At 39.7% G+C, this 21,673-nt stretch overlaps 1 protein-coding gene across 5 annotated transcripts in view; it reads right to left on the reverse strand.

Moving 5' to 3' along the window:
• Positions 1–21,673, reverse strand: part of KCNQ1 (potassium voltage-gated channel subfamily Q member 1) — a 331,796-nt gene that overhangs the window by 45,350 nt on the left and 264,773 nt on the right. The window contains exon 18 of one of the 5 annotated variants that reach the window (XM_088058082.1): positions 5,762–5,859. The exons of the other annotated variants lie outside the window; for them this stretch is intronic. Within the exon in view, the coding sequence (XP_087914208.1) occupies positions 5,827–5,859 (33 nt within the window). The 3' untranslated portion in view covers positions 5,762–5,826. Of the gene's footprint in view, positions 1–5,761; positions 5,860–21,673 lie in introns of those variants that run through there. 5 annotated transcript variants of the gene reach the window in all.

The following is a 21,673-nucleotide window of genomic DNA, read 5'->3' on the forward strand; positions in this document are numbered from 1 at the left end:
TTCAAGCTTTCATGCCTTGTGAAGAATTAATCACCCTGCTGCCTGCCCTTGTTTCTGATATTTTCCTCCCTCTGCTGAACAACTGGATACTACAATAAGATGCAGACACACTCATGCTTCAAGGCATTACATTCCCTTCAGCATCTAGTTGGCACATCCCACTGGCACTCAATGGAACAGCACACATTTTTCCTTCAGGTCATACTGGCAGGTACTTTACTGGGTTTCCCTGTTTCCTCAGAAGCAATGCTTATTAGTCAGCTTTTTTTTCCACCTGGGAGCTGTATTTTGCAAACAATCTTGTTTTTCAATACCCTTGATCTCTCCTGTTATACTCCTATGGCACATTATAGCATGACTTTTGACTTTCCACTATAAATATGTATTTTTGAAGGCTAATAAGTAGTGTTTTGTGTGCTGTGATTGCAGGAATGAAAGATCTGTGCACTCCTGAATTGGGTATCTGTCTCATGGTTGCAACTGTGGGAGATCAGTCTCAAAGACAGAAGGAGGCTCTTTCTAACCTGATGCTCCTGAACACAATTTACTACAAAAGACCTGCATGATCATGAGCATAGGAACTGGGAAGAAAGTCAACAGACAAGTTCTTTTTTGCTTCGGTAGCATTTGGTAATTTCATTTGAGAAAACAGTTGAAAACAGGTTTAGCATGGATTCATCTGAATTAAGTAGAACATTCAGTTCCTTCCTCACTTTGGCCTCTTGGAGGGCAATTTTCATCCCAGACATTTCAGAGCTTCAGTTTTGAAATGCATATAAAGGGAGATAAAACAGACAGCTATCTGGCAGGCAAGAAATACAAGTGGAACAATGATAGGAAATAGAAGAGTGAGAGAGAAGTCTGCTTTGGGAAGAAATGAGGTTGGAACTGCAGTACCCTAAGGAATGGAAAAGCCAGGAAGAGCCTTGCATTTTGTGATGTAACACTAACACAAAAATTTCCTTTCTGAATCTTCAAAGAAACTGAGAAGCTGCAACTAGTTATATTCAGAGATATGCTTTGAAACAGGTATGTTCATTTTAGTGCTAGGAGAAAGCAACAGAGAGACTTTCCTACCAAGACATGGAAACCTACCCAAAGCAAAAATCAGAACTCAGAACCTTTTTCTCTCAATCCAGTATTTACTCCTCTGGTGGACACTGCTTAATAAGAGCAGATGCACAGTAAATGCTAAAGAAACACTTTTTTTTTTTTTTTTTTTTTTTTTTTTCCCCTTAAGATGCAAGACACATGAACATCTGTATCCCAGGAAAGTATCACTCTTGAACAATTTCTGCACCACACATTTACATTTCTTGGGATGAGAAGTTGCTGAAGGTCTGGGTAGGCACTATGAGGGTTTCCCTCTTTGTGGCAGCACACTGTCATTGCCATCAATAAGCCAATCCATGCAGGTGCCTTCTGCCTTCAGAGCACCACTTTGCCATCCTTGACTTTTTTGAGGGGAGTTGGGTTGAGCACAATGGTCAATCCTTTCTCTGTGCTTCCCTGTCTAGCTTAAAATGCAGCACAATGACCACCTAAGTGCACCATGGAAGGAAATGGGTAGAATTTATCAATGGGGAAAGAAAAATGAAAGAAAAAGCTTGTAGCTTCCTCAGGTATTAGGGTGGAAATAGGGTGGATGCTAACTTGGGTACAGCTCTTTAATGACTGAATAAGTGGCAGTAACGAGGCAGTTCCAAGGTTTATAAGACGACTGCATTCATTTGCTCTAAATATCATATTTACTGATTTGTGCTGATTCGTCAGTTTGTGGGATTAGTTGCAGTTCATTGTAAGTTCTAACTGTATTTCCATGTATTGTGTTAAGACCTGATTCAAGAGTAGTTTTATTTGATAAAAACCAGATGTTCTTAAAAGAGACTCTCTCCTTCACAGTGCAAAACATTATTCTTAGCAATTGTATGTACCTTACAAAATTAATAAGCACAGCATCTCCCTGCGTGACATATGACATTATTATATTTTTCCCTGTTGAGGGACTTTTAAGCCATTGGGGTCATGACCTCTGTGCCTTATGAGAAATGGAAAAGCACATGGTTCCAATTTTATCTTCAACCCTGCCCTGCTGCTGACATGTATGTTTACAATACGGTTCATCTGTTGACCCTTCACTCACGTTTAAAATATTAGCTAACATTTTTTGGTCCCAATCTCAATGGTGCATGGCGATTAGCTTTTAAGACCAGTTGTTTTCTTTATTGCCTTTTGACACGCACATCTTATCCGAAAGCCCTTGACTGTTTTTCTAATTTGAAAACAGCACCAGCCACAAAACCAGCTCCGGTTTGTCTGGATGCTCCTGCTCTCCTTGTGACGCCAGGCACTTCAGATCTTTAAATACACAATATCACCCCACTTGCAGAGGAGATGGGAAACATCTTGCTCTGGTTGGAGATATCCCTGAGGAGCTGCCTGGCTCTAACCCCGCTCTTGGCCGCTTTCAGTCCTGGCTGAGGTGGGTCAGGGTGAGCTCAGCCTGACGCGTCTCTCCTGGGGGACACGGTCTGTCCCCCAAGTTCTCCTGCACCGGACTCCCTGGAGACAGCAGCTGGATCATGCTACAGGTGAGTCAAGAAGAAAACTCTCCCAGAGAAGCCAGCCCCCTTCCCAGTCAGGGCTGGGTGCTGAAAGAACACACTTTCACTTTTCAGCATGGAGAGAAAGAAAGAGCAATCAGCTAAGACTGAATTTTGAAAGGGGGGGGTGGGGCTAAAAACTGAGAAAGCTGCTTATTCTCCACTCCATTTTCCCTTACATCGAAAGAAAGGTAAAGGAAAAACGAAAGAAATGGGGGAGGAGGTATTTAATTTCAATTTCTTTTTAATAAGGGGGAAAATTTGAATTGGAAAGATAAGAAGTATTTTCCTTCTAAGTTAAAATGACAATTTAGAAAGATAGCTTTTGCACTTGAATGTCTTCAATTTTTTTTCCCTTTTGTTTTAAATTTTATTTTAAAATTTTAAACAACAACATAAAATGTGTTCTGATAGCATGATTGTGAAAAGAAAGGAGTACTTTCACCTGTACAAAAGAAATTTATTTACTTGGTTATTTTCACCATATGGTATCAAATGATATCTTATAAAGTGAGCTCATATAAATGGATGCCTCAACTCAAACTGCATAATAGGGCATCACATTCATTGTTTGCACAGTTCAAAATATTTTCACAATTCTGAAGCTTGGCACTCTCAGTTTTCCTATAATCCACTGTCCCAGCAGATACTTTCAATGTGCTTATTGATGTACTTGGCTTCCCATAAAAATTCTGTAAATAACTTCCAGGCCTGAAATGTACTAAGCTTATCATACTGCTAAAGAGACCTTCCGAAGTGTTAATGCTTTCTTTTCAGGGGGTGAGAGCACAATCTCTTTTCAGTGGCGGTTATGGGAAGATATTTCAGTGACAACCAGGCAGATTCACGCTCACTGTTTCTTGGTGGAAGGGATATGGATATCACAGGTTCTGAAAACACGTACTTCCTTCAGGTTTCAACCATCATATATGTCCTCATAAACCTTAAGAAGGGCTGAATAATGACAGAGAGAAAAAAGCTGCTGACATATGTAGGCTAGAGCCATTGCTTGGCACTGTGGGAAGAGCTGGCAGGGAAAGCTGAAGTGAGATGCTGTCCTTCCCCTAATGAGCACAGAAACGCACCTCGACACTACAGAGACACTGCTGTGTACAGCTATAAGCTCATGATAACTGCAGAGGGATTTCCTATTCTCTATGTTTGGATAATCCCATGCACTCCCAGGTAATTTGGCTACACACAAATACAAATATTCACATGTATATTTGTTTAATAGCAAGCTGATGTATTCCCAAGCTATCCTGTTAGAGTCCAGTCCATAAATAATCTTGTTAAAGTGTTGAAGTCTTTGCTGTTCACAGGCAGTTGATACTAGCTGGAGAACCAGACCCTAGAATTGTCTTCCTTCGTCAGTCCTATAATTCCTTTAATCTTCTTCCTTTATTTATTTATTTATTTCCTTTTCATTTTTCTTGATGGCTCCAGTTTCCAGAACAGCAGATATTGGCCAAGACACTTGGCAACCCCATGTCTCAGGAGCTGATGCCAATGGCAGTTGGGGCAGTTCAGTGTTCAGCATAATTGGCTTTTTTCCTCCGGGTAATGAAGACATCATACTGCTTCTGCCCTCCCATCCCTATAACCTCTGATCTGGGACGTGGAGTCTCTGGGAATGAAACATGGAGCCTCTCACTGCTGCATAAAATCAATCAAAGCCAATGCCACCAGGGAAGCTGTTACTTGCCATGTTGGCAATTCACTAATCGCCTCCATTATCATATCAGCAAGGCGGACAGATGGAGGCAGCACTCCTGAGTCATCTGAAAACTGTGGTCCATTTCCACATACAGCTATTTTTAAAAACTTCTAACATAGCCCATCTTTAATTATTTGCATCTTTGACTTTATGCAGGATTTAAAACTGTGTCATCAGCACGTTGGATCTGTGCCAGTTAGGCACGACAAAGCTGCATTTTCCCCTTCAGCAAGTGTGTGCAAGTCAGATTTTGAAGGGGAAAAAACAACCCATATTCATATTCACCAGCTCAAAATTATGCTGTTTTTTATTAATATGTAATTTAGGAGGTTGGATTTCCTGTCTTCTACTCCACCAATACATAGCAGTGCAAGTAGAATACTTAAAGTTTTCTTAATGCCTGCTTGCCCACAATTCCTGTAACCTTGCGACAATGAACAGCAGAGATATTTGTTTCACAGCACTATCAGTAATGGTCAAATAATTAAAACACGGCCATAGAATTACTCTTTACATACCTAAAAAGAGGCTCAGCAGCAGTAGGGCATAATGATCAAACAGCAAAGCCTTTCATATTATACCTTTTCCATGATTTCTGACCTCACTGTGGAAATATTCATATTTTATCAATAAAGAAAAAGACAGTAACTTTTTGCAATGTGACACCTTTTGCAACATGACAATAAATGACTTAGTACAAGAAAATTTATTATGTCTCAGCATCCGTTTTCTGCTATTTGCTTTCCATTCCACTCCCATATCCATAAGTTAATGCTCCAACATGTGCAAGAGCACTGAAATGTATTTGACCTTCCAAATCAATTAAACTTGATTATTTCTGATTCCTCTGACACATGTGTAACCATCACCTTTACTTCATCTCTTTTGACCTGCCCCAGCTCACTGTTCTCCCTCTCCATGATTTTCAACTGATCTGTCTAGGAAAGGACCCTCCCTTTACTTTATTTTATTATAAAAGCTTAGTGAGAAGAGGGCTGGGCCTTGAGGTACTACCATAACTCAAATATTATGATTACTATTAATAACAACAAGAGCAACAAGAATAGACATATATGTCACATTAATATTAGAAGTGCTGTGTTGACAGCTTCACTTATGCAGAGGTAAACAATGATGTTTAAAACCATAAAAAGCAAGGGAATGTCAAAGTGTACACTGACTTAAAAGAAGCTTTAACTGCTACAGCATTGTGGAAGACATAACAAGAAATGCTTCAGATACTAAATACAGATTCAAGCACACGTGTTACTTCACCCATTTTTGTGTGAATGATTTTCACACAAATCCTTTGCTGAAGTTCAGAAAACCATTGAGTTTTCTGTTTACTCAGATAATCCAGGTACAAAACAGTAACTCTAGTGAGGGTGACTTCAGCAGAGAAAGGAACTCCACAAAGTAAAAAAGCACTTTCAAATTCTAACTGTAGCAGATGTTGTTTTGGTCATTTTTAGCTGGCTGTGAAGTTAGAGCCTCAGAACTGTGGTTTCATATGTGGTTCAAGCACTGGCTGCATTTACGCTGGGAAAAAAAAAAGGATTGTTGCATTCAGGATCTGGCATGCATTGTTAAAAAAAAAAACAACAACAAAACAAAACCCCAAACCATGTCTGTCTTCAATTATTTTCCATTACAGCATTGTCTGCATAAAATTGCTCCATGTTTTCCATTAAGGAGTGCCAAATAAGTGAGCATGTTAGAGTACAGGATATACAAATTCCAGTGGTGATGCTGCCCTTTATCAGTAAATAAGATGAAACACAATTCCCCTTGACCTGTGTGACATTTTCATACAATTAATCTGTGTTTTTCAAGGGTCCAGCATTATTTACCATATCTTCCATCAACAACTGAGACTGGGGACTCAGAGAAAATCCAGGCAATGCAAACCTATACTGTGCCTTCAAAGAGGTCTTAACTGAGGCTAAATGGTCAAATGCCTTGTAAATGGCCTCTTGCCAGAATACGCTAACAGGATTTTGGGGCTTGTCTTTTTGGTCTTTTTTCTAAAATTTGAGAGCTACATATCACAGAGTATTTTTTGTGTATTTCATAGGTTTCCATAAAGATGAGGCTCCACATGGCAATTTGGTTGCTCCTCAAAATCATCCTTTTTATCAGTAGTCTTTTTACACAAGGCTTTGTCTGCTTTCATATCCTGGCTATGTGGCTCAGACTCATTAGGCTGAGGACAAGAGAAGACCCCAAGAGTTGGCACCTGAGCAGCCTCCCACCTGAGCAGGGCTTGGCCATCTTTTCCCAGAAGCAGAAGGCATGTGGGGGCAGTGAACACCAGGAAGGAGATTGTGCCGAACAAGATGCAGGGTCATTTCTAGGATGTAAGAGTTCAGGAGACACATTGTGATTTGCCATCTGTTAATGTTGTCCTGCACAGGACTGGTCCTGGGCTCAGCTCAGCTACAGTGAAGGTTTGTCTTTTTGCATCAATACTTATCAACACCTTTTATCAGAAAAAATAGTACAGGGCCCAGAGTAATTCCATTGTACAGCAGGAGTTAATATACTTGGCCTGTAGCACGCATGTGGCTACATCTGCCAAGGGGTCTCAGTGAGAAAATTGGTCAGGTTTGGCAGTTCATAAATAAGATGTAATTATCCACTGGAAGCAGCATAGCTACACCTTAACTACAACACAGCACTACCATTCCCTTATTAGTCTGAGCAAGCTATTGAGATATATACATCTAAACAGAATAAATCCGTAATCTTCACATTGCTAAGGCTGTGCTACTGCCTCTTTTCCCCTTTCCTCATCAAGTGCACTGCCCCCACCCCAGCAGTGCTAGCTGTAAACTTGAGACTGCATACTCTTGGGTACAGCCAGCTGTGCTGCTAGAGGGGAAATCTGAGCGTATGCACACTCCAAAATGAAACTCAAATAACAGCAGAGAAAACAAAACAAAGCTGCTTGTGTAAGAGAAGACAGAGTCACACTCTTTCACATTAATGAGGGAATGATGCCCAAGTGGAGTCTGACACTCCGTCACAGGAACATCTGCAGAAGAAGTTTTGAAAAGGTCAAGAAGTTATGATTTGCAATGGAAAAATACTCAACTGCTATCTGAGCTATTCTTAATTGAACTTGACAGAAGACGTGTGCACTGACACTACAAGGATATTCAGAAACTCAAGCTGGATCAGCTCCCTAATGGAGCAAGAGAGAAATATATCAATTGTTAAAGAGGCTGAGCTTTCACTGGAATGATTGTTTTTTTAAAAAAAAACTTGATGTGATGAGGAACAAAAGCAATTACAGCACACACTGAACAAAATACATTTTAAGTACAGCTGCTAGTTCTTACTCTTTTTGAGGGGAAAAAACCACTTATTTTGAGGGAACAAAATCAAAAATACAAAATAAATGAAGTTTTAAACTTAGTTAATGATTGTAGCTGAGTACTTGGTTAATAAAAGCAATTTATTTTTTTGTTCAGATTACATCCAAAAATAAGGGATTAGTGTGAAAGCAAAAAGCCATTGTGCTGAGAGAGCAGACTTTTTCTGAACAAGTACAACAGCTTTCTGTGTGCTGTGGGCTTCTTCAGGCAGGGTAACTGCCTTCTATGCCTTTGAGTAACTCCTAATGGGCTCCTGATGCTGACTAGATCCTAGAAAAAAAAACTACACGGCCTCCCATCCTCCCCTCATTAAAAAAGATTAAAAAAAAAAATCGGAATCTATTTGATTACAAGAATCTAATTCAAAAACACACTCACTCTGCAAAATGGAACCAAGTCCTATTCTCCTGCCCATTTCACATACAGCTTGCATCTAGTTAGCAGCTAATATCACATTCCTTAGATATTTTCCTTTCCAGAAAGAAGATACCTCCAGCATCAACTTTCTTTAGCCCATACCATAGTGCAGTAGTAGCCTTTCCCAGGGCTTTTAATTCTACCTCAAATACTCAAATGTATTCTGTGAGCAATCTTTCCCACTAGAGAGGAAAACTACTGGTACTGCTCAGCATGTTGGGATGCATGCCAAATGCTTGGTAGCTCAGGCCCTTTGCTGGTAGGTGCTTACACCTGCACAGTCTTGTAATAATTTATTCTGAGAAAGGGATAAGAGTAAAACCCTGGTCTAACTGAAGATAGAAGATTTTTTTCTTTAAGTTAATTTACTTACATTTGGACCTGCCAGGCACAAAATGGGAGTAGGAGAAATCAGAGTGGAAGAAGTGTGACTGACACATTTTGCTGAACAGTGCATTCCCTGACACGTCTGAGCTCAAACCTGACCTTCAGAATATGGGACTGGAAAACAAGAAGAAAGGAACTATATAATCCATAGTGACCTAAAGAAGAATAAAAGCTCCAAGTTTTCCCACAGTAGGTGGGAAATAAGGGAAGTAAACCAAGTGCTTCTTTTATCCCTAGCTCTAGCAGTGCCTTTCCATGTCTTTTCTGCATGTAGGAACTGCATGTGTAACTGGGAAGTAGTAATTTTCTAGTGCATGCCTTTTCAGCAGCTGTTAGGAGATCTGGATAGAAATCCATCTGGTGCTTAGCAGAGCAAACACCACCATAAACTTTCAGAGTCCCCTTCCTTTTGCACAGTTACATGAATGTGAAACAACAGTGGGGCTCGGCAGTAAGTCTTCCTTCCAGAATGGGAGGTGGGGAACTTTGAAACAAAGGAAGATTTTTCAACATGGAGCTTCCTAAAACATCCTGACTCCTTTCAAAGTCTCAGGGACGAACTTTTGACTCCCCAAAGACAGCAGTATCTCCAAAGAATTGTAGATAGTTTGATTTCATCCCATCCCATCTCTTCCTGGGTATTTTTCCATTAGGGTTTGCACAGAGCCTGCAGGATTAGGGAAGCGCCAGCTCTGGGTCTGTCAAGCTCTGGTTCTGTTTTCAGTAGTTATATATAATATTGTGCTCTGTGTTGAATTAAAACTACAATAAAAGTCTTCTCACTTGTTACTGTATTTGTGTAGCACTCAAATTAGATGGGAAGGGTTATTTGAGAGAAACTAATCCAATGCACATCTGAAACCACATCAGGTTTTAATAGAGCAGCTATCTACTTACACACTCCATGGTCAAGTGGGGAAATTCAGCCAGATCTGTGTTGCTCAATGTCAAAGACAGGCAGAAATAGAGCTTCTGACTTGTCAACTCCCCCACTGCCCAAGACAACAAGAACTCATAAAAAAAGTATAAAAATCTTCTTGGTGGGATGATAGCTTAAAATGATTTTGTGCTTCAAACAATCATTTGCTCTCTTTACATTCCCAATGGAAATCTCTGGCACCTGAGAAGTGAAATGTTGGGAGGTTACTGGACTACACAAGAGCTACAGATGTGTGTCACTAGAATAAGAAGGATCCTGTTTCAGGTTCCTGACCTGTGAAAGAGCCATGGGTAGAAGATATACAGAGAAGTTTTTAGGCTTCTTGAAATATTTTGGCCCTTAATTTTCTGTGCATGTGTAGCCTGACATAATATAAGGATTATATAATATATAATAATATAATATATTTATATTACATCCAATATAATTTGGATGATATACAGAGTACCGTGCAACTAGTTGCTACAAGAGATGCTCCTAACACAGGATCTACTAATTTACTATTTAAAGCTAAAAAAAGATTTGCTACTTTTTTCCAAGACCAATGTGGATTGCCTTGTATACACACAAAGGATTTGCACTGCACTCACAGAAGTCAGGTATGCAGTGTTAAAAATCTATCCTTCATATTTGCATCATATCTATTACAACAGTTTCTGATGTTACAATTGATACTAAATCATCTTTCATAAGGAAGTGGAACAGCAAATCTACCTTGACCCTAGAGGTATGGATATGTGAGTTGCAAGGAGAAACAACCTCAAAACGGGGCTCTTCCATGAAAATTGCTGCTCATTGGGCCAAAGGGCATGGCACTGGGTTGGCTCCATTGCATCCCCTACCATGCACCACCCTCTGGGAAAATGGAGTGATATAATGGACTGCTAAAGACTACACTGAGAGAAATGGGTGTGGGGACATGGAAACATTGGGGTGCACGTTTAGGGAAAGCCACCTGCTCAGCCAGTGCTACGGGATCTGCCCAATCCAATTTATTACATACTAAAGAAAGGGATAAAGGCCCTATAGTGCTCATAAAAATATGCTGGGGAGGACAGGCTGGGTTATTCTTGTTAGGCAAAGGCAAACCCATCCATGGGATTGCTTTTGCTCAGGGACCCAGAGGCACATCATGGGTGATAGGTGATGGACGATGAGGAAGTCTGATATGCTCCTCCGGGGGATTTGAATCTTGGTGAGAATAGCCAATGATTTGATTTATATGATGCTAATTGTATATAATACTATATGTATTATATACATATATAATAATTATATATATGTATGTATAATTATATAATACTATATGTAATCCCTATCGTTGCCGTATATGGTATCAACAGCATTACAGTAACTATTGCCCCAATTAATGAAGAATGAAATTTGAAGAAACTCTGGCAATAATAGAAGCAGACAAGCACAATGGTGATGGAACTAGAACTGGCTTCAGCGTGCAACTATCCCACACCACAGACCATTTCTCCTGCCCTTTGGACTGCTATGACAGATGGATCCCAAAATCATTGACTAAATAAACTCAATGGAAATTTTAAAGAGATGGCCCATGGGCAAAGGGAATGATGCCTGTGTGTATATATCCAAAGACAGGAAAGGATGCAAAAAAAAGGAAAAGCAGAAAGGAAACTTTGCTGGTTTCAGTTCAGACAGAGTTAATTCTCTTCCTAGTAGCTGCTATAGTGCTGTGTTTGGGATTTAGGAGGAGAATAATGTTGACACACTAATGTTTTAGTTGTTGCTAAGCAGTGTTTACACTAAAGCAAACACTTTTCAGCTTCCTGCACCACTCCACCAGCGAGTGGGCTGGAGGCATAAGAAGCTGAGAGAAGACACAGCCAGGACAGCTGACCCAGCTGGCAAAAGGGCCATTCCGCACCATAGAACGCCATGCCCAGTAAATAAACTGGGGGAAGTTGGCTGGGAGGAGCCAATCGCTGTTGGGAACCGGCTGGACAGCAGCCGGCAGGTGGTGAGTAATGCACTGTGCATCACTTGTCTCTATCTCAGCCTGTGGAGTTCACTTTTTTTTTCCCAATGCTACATCAAACTGACTGTTTTAACCTACAAAACATTTGCTACCTTTTTAAGAGCAACATGGACTGCCTTGTATACACACACCGGATTTGCACTGCACTCACAGAAGTCAAGTACGTGATTAAAAAAAATAAATCCTGTATATTTACATAATATTAACATATTTACATAGTATTAACAGTTTAATATTTACATAATATTAACAGGTTTTGATGTTCAAATTGGTACTAAATTACCTTTCATTAACAAGCTGTTCACTGCAAGCAGTAAAGCACAGAAATACTAATTGCAGTGGGAAGTTACAGATGATTTGGGGAAAGTTCATAAAGTTTAAAAATGAAACTGAACTGCAAAAATTAGGAACATACATGAACTGAGCTTTGGCTCAATAAGAAGATTGATAAAGACTGAGGGATGTTTGCATTGGCAATTATGAATTGAGAATTTCTGTGGACTGGTACACTTGTAAAGTTGGATCGGAACCTCAGTAAATTACAGACATACATAAATACATGCACATACATATGCATATTCTGACTAAACATTAACATCTCCAACCTGAACAAGCCTTTTGGCAGATCAGCACTGGGAGGGTTTTGTTTTTAGAAAGAGAGAATTAAAACAAGGGCTGCCCAGGACTACATTCTGCCCTGAAGCTCTGACTGAATTTGTTTCTCATGTTATGTAGTTTATCAGGATCTTATCCATGGAATAGTTTGCTAAATTAACAGCTCAAACAGAATAGATTGCATTAAATGTTGTGGGTCAGGGGAAAATTAATTCCAAAGTTTTAAACTCTCAAGCCCAAATCCTGCACTTACATTACTGTGGATTTACGCCAGTGTAAATCAGAGAAGAATTTGGCCCCTGACCTTCTCCAAGCAGGTCATTATAGTTGAAATAGTAACTGATCTTAGAAAAACATTTTTGCTGCGAGGTATTTATTTCTGTATAAAGGTTTATGGAACATCATATTCTTTGCCCTTTAAGACTGATACTCACATATGTAAACACCACTGGGCCATAGCTTAATCCAACCTCTCTAAATCTGGCTAAAACAATGGAAATATCTTCTGAAACCATTGTGGGTTATATCCAATATAGTTAAAAACATCTGACTGCAACCGCAAATATGCTGGTATTTGGTTGTGCTATAAAAACATTTTTATGTCAAATACAACTGGGACTAATACAGTAAACTACACTTATGGTTAACCCTTGGAATGAACCACATTTAGATACTTGAAAGTTAAGGTAGTCTGCACTGATTACATTTTCTTATGGAGAGCATAAAATGAATGTAGGGCATAAAAAACTAATTACTAATAGTAATAGAGTAATTGGCACTTACATAGCACCTTCCATGCTATACTATAAACATACCAGCAATGTGATCAACTCCTGCAGCTACTTGCTCTCCTGAGTGCTCAAGATAAAACTGAACCCAAGAGCTGCTTGTTAAGTGGATAAACCTGTGGCCCCTTTCCCCTCCACACCTACGTGTGCTGGAGTGCACACACACACACAAGGAACCATTTCAGTGCTCACCAAACCCGGTGTTACCAGAGGGTTCTAATCAGTGCTTAGAAAAGCACCAACGAGGAGAGAAAGGGAAAGCTGAGTTAGGCGGGGCTGCAAGGGGAGTGTTTAGCTGGCACAGAATGGTAGTACACAGAAAGGCAGGTTGGACACTCAGTTACTACAAAAAAAAAAAAAAAGCATTTAAATAGAAGTAGTTGAGAAATTTTACTGAGAAAAACATTTTCCAAGTAAACAGTGTTCCTGGACAAGAAAGAATAATACTGAGAATAGTGCAAGGCCTTGGATTTGCTGCCTGGGCTCTTGTGACAGAGCTGCTCAGTCCACCATCTGTTCAATACACAAATAATGGAAATGTTTGTGGTGCACATGTATAATGTATTTGGAAAATAATGTATATCTTTATATAAAACCGGTATCTGAGTATTAAACTCATATAAATGTGTAATATAAACTAACAAGAGATGCTCAGGAATCCACGTACCATTAACTAAATGGACTCAAGAACTGCAAATTCTACATCTCATGAAAAACCTTTTGGACAGAGGCTGCTGACAAGTCTTGCTATGGTGATGAAGAAGAACTAACCCTAACTGCCCCTTCTGGTGATGCTGCTGGACTTAAGGCAAAATAGACAGAAGGGAGCACTGTGCCGCTCCAGGGACATTTGCCTGTCAATACAGGCACTGTGGCTGAAAGCCCTGATCTTTCTTCAGGGTAGGTACTCAAATACTTGATTAAGCACACCCTTGCACCATGTCACTGCTTTGGAAATCTACATTTGTTCTGTATTATATTAATAAAATATTTATTATGTATAAGATGTTTTGTTCTCTGTGCTATTCCTAATTCTTCTCTACATGGCATCTGGGGAATGAAAGGAAGCTTTAATCTACAGGAACTCCTCATCACTTCCCTGAGTGGTAACAGCTAACTCAGTGCAAGCCTTGTACAGGGCAAGAAGGTTTCTCTCTGTATGTGTTGTTTCTCATTTATTTACACTGAATTTCACCAGCCATTCAGTGTCATGAACACAACTAATTTTAGATGCCATTAGCTAAAATAATCTTTGATCATTAGAAAATACTGTCAGCTCACTGTTGTGCAGATCACTCATGAGTATGCTGAACAGCTCAAGCTCCAGGCCAGATACCTGTGGGAATGCACCACTACCTTCCCAGACATTTCTCCACAGCCATTGCTTCCTATCTTTCAGATCCATGGAGGATCAATGAGACTGTTCTGACAGGGTTTTAGAATCCTTTAGCAGGGAACTTGTCAAGCTCCTTTGGCAATCCATACCCAGCATTTCAAACAGGTCATTCTTGTCCATGTGAGTGGCGGCTCCTGCATGTCCAATAATTACACTATTCCCTGACTAGGAAGTCATTAAAATATTGTTGCCTACTATAATATAAATGTCAGTTTTACACTTCTAAAATAAATAAACAGGGCTGCTATGGATTTCAGCTGTAGTAATTTTATAGTTATGTGTAGAAACAGTGCAAATAAGATAACCTTCTCCAGCTGCTGGATAATCCAAACCTGCCTAAGTTTCCTTGACCTTCACTAGGAAGTCATCGTCAACTTATTTCAATTAATTTACAAATATTATTGCCATCTGTTTTTGTAGGAAGCAGCCAGTGTTTTTTATTTGTACATTCACTGCAAATCTCTTTATCCTCACAGTCTAATTACTTGCATAATTTTAATAAGACCATATATATGTGGCTGAATACACTAAATACTTACAGCAGGTCATCCAAGCAGATTCCTCACTTGACTGCTATCCCCACCCAGCCACACACCAAGTCTCACTGAGTTTCTCACACGTCTGCCCATGAAGACTGTGGACAACATCCAGACTTGGACCTGATCCTACTCTATTCAGTTCAAGAGCAGTGTTTTCAGCAGTACTACGGAAGTATAAATGTAGTACTGTGAAACTTGTCAGCTGCTCAGCTACAACTCTCAGCACCTTCCAGAGTTAAGCCAACATCTTAACAGTCATGCAATGAACCTGTATGCTAATAATTCAAACTGCCATATCTGAAAAGATTAAAAGCAAACACAGTTAATTGCTACTTAGCTCAACATTCAGCCTTTTCCTTGCACAACAACATTGTGATCACATGGTGAGCACTGAGCTCCTATCTTAGATTGACAGCAGCAAGATAACAAATAACATCCCTTAATGTACTTCATCATTAGGCATCCTTTTAAAATGAGCTGCCAGCATTGTTAAACTTTCCAACTCTTTGATACCAGATTGGTTGATCTTTTTTTTCCAGGTGGATAAAGTAGAAAAGACCCAATGAAAAATGTTCTGTTATCAGTTCTCATTTTGGTTTATCAGTAACTTCAACTGCATTTTGTTAGTCAAGAGTATGAACCTCTGTTCTATACACAATATTGAAGAGCCAAAGTTATCCTCTACAAAATGAACAACAAAGTTTTAGTAGCTTATTATAGTGATGCATTTTCTCCCTTCATGTTTTGATTTGAGTGTGTAAACTTATATTCCAGTATAGAAAAGCTTTGTGAATTTGGTAAGAAAGCATAATGTGTATTTTACTTTTGGATATCAATGAAATAGAGAAGCAGCCTTAATCATGTAACTCCTCTAATGTTTATAATTGAGAGCATCCCATTTCTACTGTACCTCATATGTAACTGATGAAAGAAAATGTGTGGGAGGTGAATTTATTTGTTTTTCAGAGCTACAACAGCAGCTGGTCAGCAGGTTCAGTCCAGGCCTCTCTAGTCAAAGTAGCTCAGGACCAGTTAGATTGAGATCTTAGGAGAGGTTTGGGAGGAAATGCAAATTGTTATTCAAAAGCAGAGAGCTGGAGGGCAGGAAAAGTGGGGAGCAGCCACGAACCATTAATATCTACTTGCTAGTCTGATTAGTTCACAAATGAGAAAAGAGTGGGACATGTTGTGCCTCTTACTCTTTACCTAAATATATTTTAGTAGAGTATTTATATACCCTACTGTACATATATGTTTTAAGAAAGGGACAAATTACGCCAAAATAAAATTCCTGCCAAGTTCTGATGAGAAGTCCTCCCCCTTCCTGCTCCTCTTCCTTCCCTTGAATGGACACTGCCAGCATGTTAGTGCTGAGCAACAGCTGAGAGATGGACAAAGAAAGCACAAAACGACCTCAGTGTAACAGCAGTCAAGAACTCAGACACAGGAGTGACCCCCACAATAAATATCCTCCAGGCTTCCAAAGGAGAAATTAGGAGGATGAGCTAGCACAGCTGAGCTCATGTACATGGAGGACAGCAGCACGTATCTCTGTAGGAACAGAAAGAGCACAGCAAAAGCCCTTTCTGCACTCATCTGATTGCCAAACGCCTTAGTTGTGCAGGGGCACCTTTGGTTTTTCCCCAGGCACAGGGTAGGAAGCCCACAGCCTTCTGCTGCACCTGAAGAGAGCTTAAAAGCTTCAAAGCTGAAGGTAATTTGTCCTGTATTATCTCTAGGCTGCCTTCTTGGAGAACACATACAGAAAATAAACTGAACAGTGGAGGAATACCTTTCATGCCTTCCATACTGGAGCACACAAAGGCTCCAAAGATTTTATTAATTCAATTCATCCGCACTCTCAAACCTTTAGGCAGTGGGGAGTAAGCTATTTATCTTTTGGTTTCTTGTAAGGAATTCACACTAGACTCACTGCTAAATCATTTTCCCTGTACTACTAGTACAGGAAATTAACTATAAATGAACTATGAAAACAAATAATTCTGCTGCAATTTTCCACCAATATTACTTTACAGTTTTAGTACATTTAGGAAAAGCAATATAGATTCAAAAAAAGTTACAACTTATTTATATACTGATCCCTAAATTATACCCTTTCCTCTTCTAACAGGCCCTACTTATATTTCTTGCTTATTCTGCAGAGGTGTATATATATATATATATATATATATATATATATATATATATATATGATGCTACAGCATCATAGCATGGTTTCATAGTTGACACTGAAGATAATTTCATTCTGAGACTACTATTTACTGAAATAAGTAGGAGATAAAAGTCAGTTTATAAATTAATTTATAATTAATTATGTAGTTATAATTTAATTTATAAATAAGGAAGAGATAAAAATCAGTTTCTTGTATTCTTTACTATAAAGAAAACAGCTTCTGATGTTTATATAAATGGTGATATTGAGATATTCTGTGCTTTTTCAGTAGCTACTGATTTTTTTCGTAATTTCCTCCCTGTGCAAACACTACTGCATTTCTTTAGAAAGATTAAGCACCAAGGATTTATGCCTTAATTACGGTCCATGTTTTGAAGAAATAAGAGATGGTGTGCTTTAAAGACAGACTATGCAGTTTGTTCTGAAAATGTTTTTTAAGCAACACAGGGGTAATTGTGGAGAAGCTCTGCATTTTGGGGTGATCTACTCCATACTGTTTGAAACTCCCTTGATAAAGTCTTACACCAACAGATTGTCAAATTATTTGACATAGAAAATCTGCTGAGAGATATTTATTGAAATATGGTAACTAAGAGCATGCACTCTGCAAATTAGGGTTTTTTAGTACATATTTATAGGGCAAATAAATTAAACAATGCTCTGAGCTAAACTCAAACAGCAAAACTTCAATTTTGCCTCACAGTAATGTGTTTATTTTAAGAAATATAAATCCTTTAGCGAATCAATGATGTGCGTTCACATTAGCGCTGGGTTCTGAAGCACTAAGTGGGAGCTGGAGTGAGCAGCAAACCGAGTGTCTGACTTGATGGCAAGGGCAAGTCTTTGTGCTACAAAAAGCTGGCAGTAAACATCTTGTTCTTCACACTTTACAACAGAAGAGCCATGTGGAAATGAGGTTTTCCACCACTACAGATTTCAGGTTACAGTCATATCCATCAATTTTAATGCAGTTTACCATTTAAACAGCTAGGGCCAAAATCTACAGTAAGGATCTGGAGCTGAAGTCTTTATAGGATGAGTGGGAGTAGAGTGTGCTCCTGGTTTTTCTGTAGCAGTACAGTGGTAGGTGTTATAAGTGAAGAAAACAATTTTCTTTTGTCATAGAAAACATGTAAATCTACAAACTGAAATCTCAATTCAAAAGGAGTTTTTTGTGAGAAAGCTCAAACTAGATGTTTCTGTGTAAAGTCCCAGCTTCACTGAATTCAGTGGATAAAACATCAGTTCCTTCACTAGAGGTACCACTTTTTGTTTGAATTTCTTTCAAATTAACATTTCCCTATAGAAAATATTTAAAAAACCTCTTTTTTCACCCCCTCTTTTTTTTAATTTTTTTTTTTTTTATTTCCCCCCCCTCCTCAGTAGGAATCACTTTTCTTTGCCAGAAGCACTTTGGTCAGACCTACAAAGGAGCTGCAGACAGAAGCCATGAACAGATGTCCTCTTCAGGACCCTGCTGTGAGTTGGAAGGGGTTACTACTCTCAGCTGCTCAGCACCATTCCATGCTCTCCTCATTAAGGATCACCCCCACTGATGTGCTCATTGAACAGTTTGTATGAACACTTCCTACATGGCGCAGCTTCAGGCTGAGCCTGTTAGCTTGGTACAGACCAACGATGAGCAAAACAAATGGAGCTGGATTTTGCTCAAAAAAAATGAGGGAGCTCCTGCCCAAGCGGTGTGAGTGGATGGAGAGGGCAGCAGCCTTTGGCAAGGGAAGTACAGCAAGTAGCTAAAGACTGGAACTTATCCTGGTGACATGGCTGGATTTGGAGGAGTCTGTCCGTGGCTCAAGCTAGCAGTTCCTCCAGTATGTAATGGATGCAGAGTTACCCAGATATCAGAAGGAATCCGGGTCCAGATTTCATCTGGAGACGTTCAGCTAAAAGAGAATTTGTCCTGGAAGTGGTATCACAGACACTGAAAGATACTAGGAATTACAGAAAACAGCTACCCAAGCTGCAGTTCAATAGGAATCACAAGTAAATTAATGCCAGTGCAACTTCCCTACAAAAAACATGTTCTTGTAAATTCCTGAGCATTGGCGTCCTCTGAGTACTTTACAACTCTTGGGTATATTTTGGCCCGTGAAATCTGCCTGATGTGCTGGAACCCAACTGCCCTCACCAGACAAGCAAACAAGCAAACCTCCTTGGCCACGCAATTCTTTCAGGAATTAAGAAACATTCATAGGGGTTCTCACATCTTCCTAACGACAACAAACAGTTAGTCAAGTTACCTTTGTTAAGCAAACCAATTTTCATTGCTTTCATTCAAACCGCCTTAAAATAGAATTCTTGCCTGCTTTATTTTGTCAGATGCAAAGAAAACTGAGAAACTGTATCCATTGTTCCTTAAAAGAGCTTATTAGTGAAACAAAGACCTTTTTTTTCCAGTGAGTGCTGTTTGTGCAGTTACTTCATGACATTTATTTGGATTCCGTCCCAGGGGAAAAAGGCCAAACTCAGTTTCAGCACTTGCCTACTACAGCATAAACAGTCATTAGTTAACAGATCTTTTTTGGCGGTCTTTATGTAGCCTCCAACATCAAAGCACGTGATATCCATGAAATAATCAAAGCAACATATGTACACTGAAGCACTGTACGTACATTATTTTTCAGTAGCCTAGCAATCCTCAGAAATTTGAAGAGGTTCTCCTAGGCCTTGAGCCAAAGCCCTTGGAAGCTGATGCTTTTTTTTTTTCTCTTTGACTTCAATAGATGCCGAGTCTGGTTGTCAGATAATCACTGCCATGTTAATGGCAAACTACTTTCCATTTTTATATTAATTTCCTGCTCAAGGAAGGTACAGGACTGAAAGCACTGGAGAATGAAATAATTTAGCCTGTTTCTACACAGGGCAGAGAAAACCTGGGTAACAGCAGCCAAATCCCCTCTTAAGGCTTCAATGAGTCATCCTAACCATGGCATGGAAGAGTGAGTGGATACTTCCTTTGCCACCGCTTTTCCTCTTATGAAGGGCAGCACAAAAACCTGCAAAAATCATGGTGTTTTTTGTGCTGCGTCCACTAGAACTGGGAATAAAGGCCAATTTATTTTTTCCTCTAATGCCAAGCATTTCTCCTATAGGTGCAAGTTTTTAGGGAAATGCTGGCTATCTCAATACTGGCTGTCTCACATCTGGCTTTGACTCCCATTTTTCTACATCCTGCCACATTACTGGCACTGCCTACACTTTCAGATCTTGTGTAACATCACAGTTTTTCTCCAAGTCCTTCAAAGAAAAAAAAAAAAAATATCCAACCAAAACTAACGAAGTAATGTGCTTGCCAGCCCCCTCCTAACATAAGTCACATTAAATGACATGAGTCAGGGGGGATAACTTTCCTGCTGTTAGCAGCAGAGTCCTTCTGCCCTTGCTCTGCATTTGGTCTTGGGCGCTGCTGAGATCTGGCTTTTGAACAACAGAGAGGAGCAGGCCAGCAGGTCAAGGGAGGTGATCCTGTCCTTCTGCTCTGCCCTGGTGAGACCCCACCTGCAGGGCTGCATCCAGCTCTGGGGTTCCCAGTGTGGGAAGGACACGGACCTGTTGGAATGAATCTACAGCAGGTCCACCAAGATGATCAGAGGGATGGAAAACCTCTCCTGTGATGAAAGGCTGAGAGAGTTGAAATTGTTGAGCCTGGAGGACAATAGGCTTTGGGGTGACCTAATTGTGGCCTTCCAGTACCTGAAGGGAGCCTACAGGAAAATCCCTATAGAGAGGGATTATTTACAAGGACATGTAGTGGCAAAAGAAGGGGGAATGGCTTCAAACTGACAAAGGAGGTTTAGATCAGATATCAGAGAGAAATTGTTTACTGTGATGCACTGGCACAGGTTTCCCAGAGAAGTTGTGGATGCCCCATCCCTGGAAGTGTTCAAGGCCAGGTTGGATGTGGCTCTGAGCAGCCTGGTATAGTGCAAGGTGTCCTTGCACGGGGGGCTGGAACTGAATGATCTTTAAGGTCTCTTGCAACCCTGGCCATTCTAAAATTCTGTGATTCCATGAAAAGTTCACTGTCAGAAATGGTTGTGAATACACAGCCTGATTTGATTAAATGAAATCTATTTTCATGAGGGAAATTTGCAATGTGTACTGGCAAAAGAGGCACAGCAGACAGGTTTTGCTGAAGCTGAAAGAGGTGGTAGAGTTGGCTTGGGAGGAACATAGATACTTCTGGAGAGCGAAACCTAAAACTAAACCCCCATAAGAAGAGACCGTAAGTAGTTTATTGTTAGTTGAGTAAAAACAGAATTCTGGAAAAGAGTGGGAGAGAGTAGGAGAGTTAGTGCATGGGTAAAGAGCTGCAACAGGGTTTAAATTTTTCAAGAAGCAACTGATGGAATAAAGACAGTATTTATATTTGTATATATTTATACATAAAATCCATGAAGGTCAAATAGTAAAACATAAATAATTTAAAAATAAAATATATTTGAGACATACTTGAAGGTTGAAAATAAAATGAATTTAGTGGAACTATTAAAGGCAAGATCCAAATCCCACTGAAGTTGGTGGAAAGAGAATCACTGACTCCTACAGTGTTGGAGCAGGACCAAAGAGAACAACAAAGAAATTTCCAAGGACTGAAAAAGTATCAAGAAAATCTCAGTGGTTTCTTCACATCTGTGTTTGATAACAAAGAACACTGGTGACATTCATGAAGGA

This window comes from Pseudopodoces humilis, chromosome 7 (assembly GCF_049639895.1).
Source record: "Pseudopodoces humilis isolate 2021_Gansu_Grassland_sample_001 chromosome 7, ASM4963989v1, whole genome shotgun sequence".
In the NCBI taxonomy this organism is placed as follows: Eukaryota; Metazoa; Chordata; class Aves; order Passeriformes; family Paridae; genus Pseudopodoces; species Pseudopodoces humilis.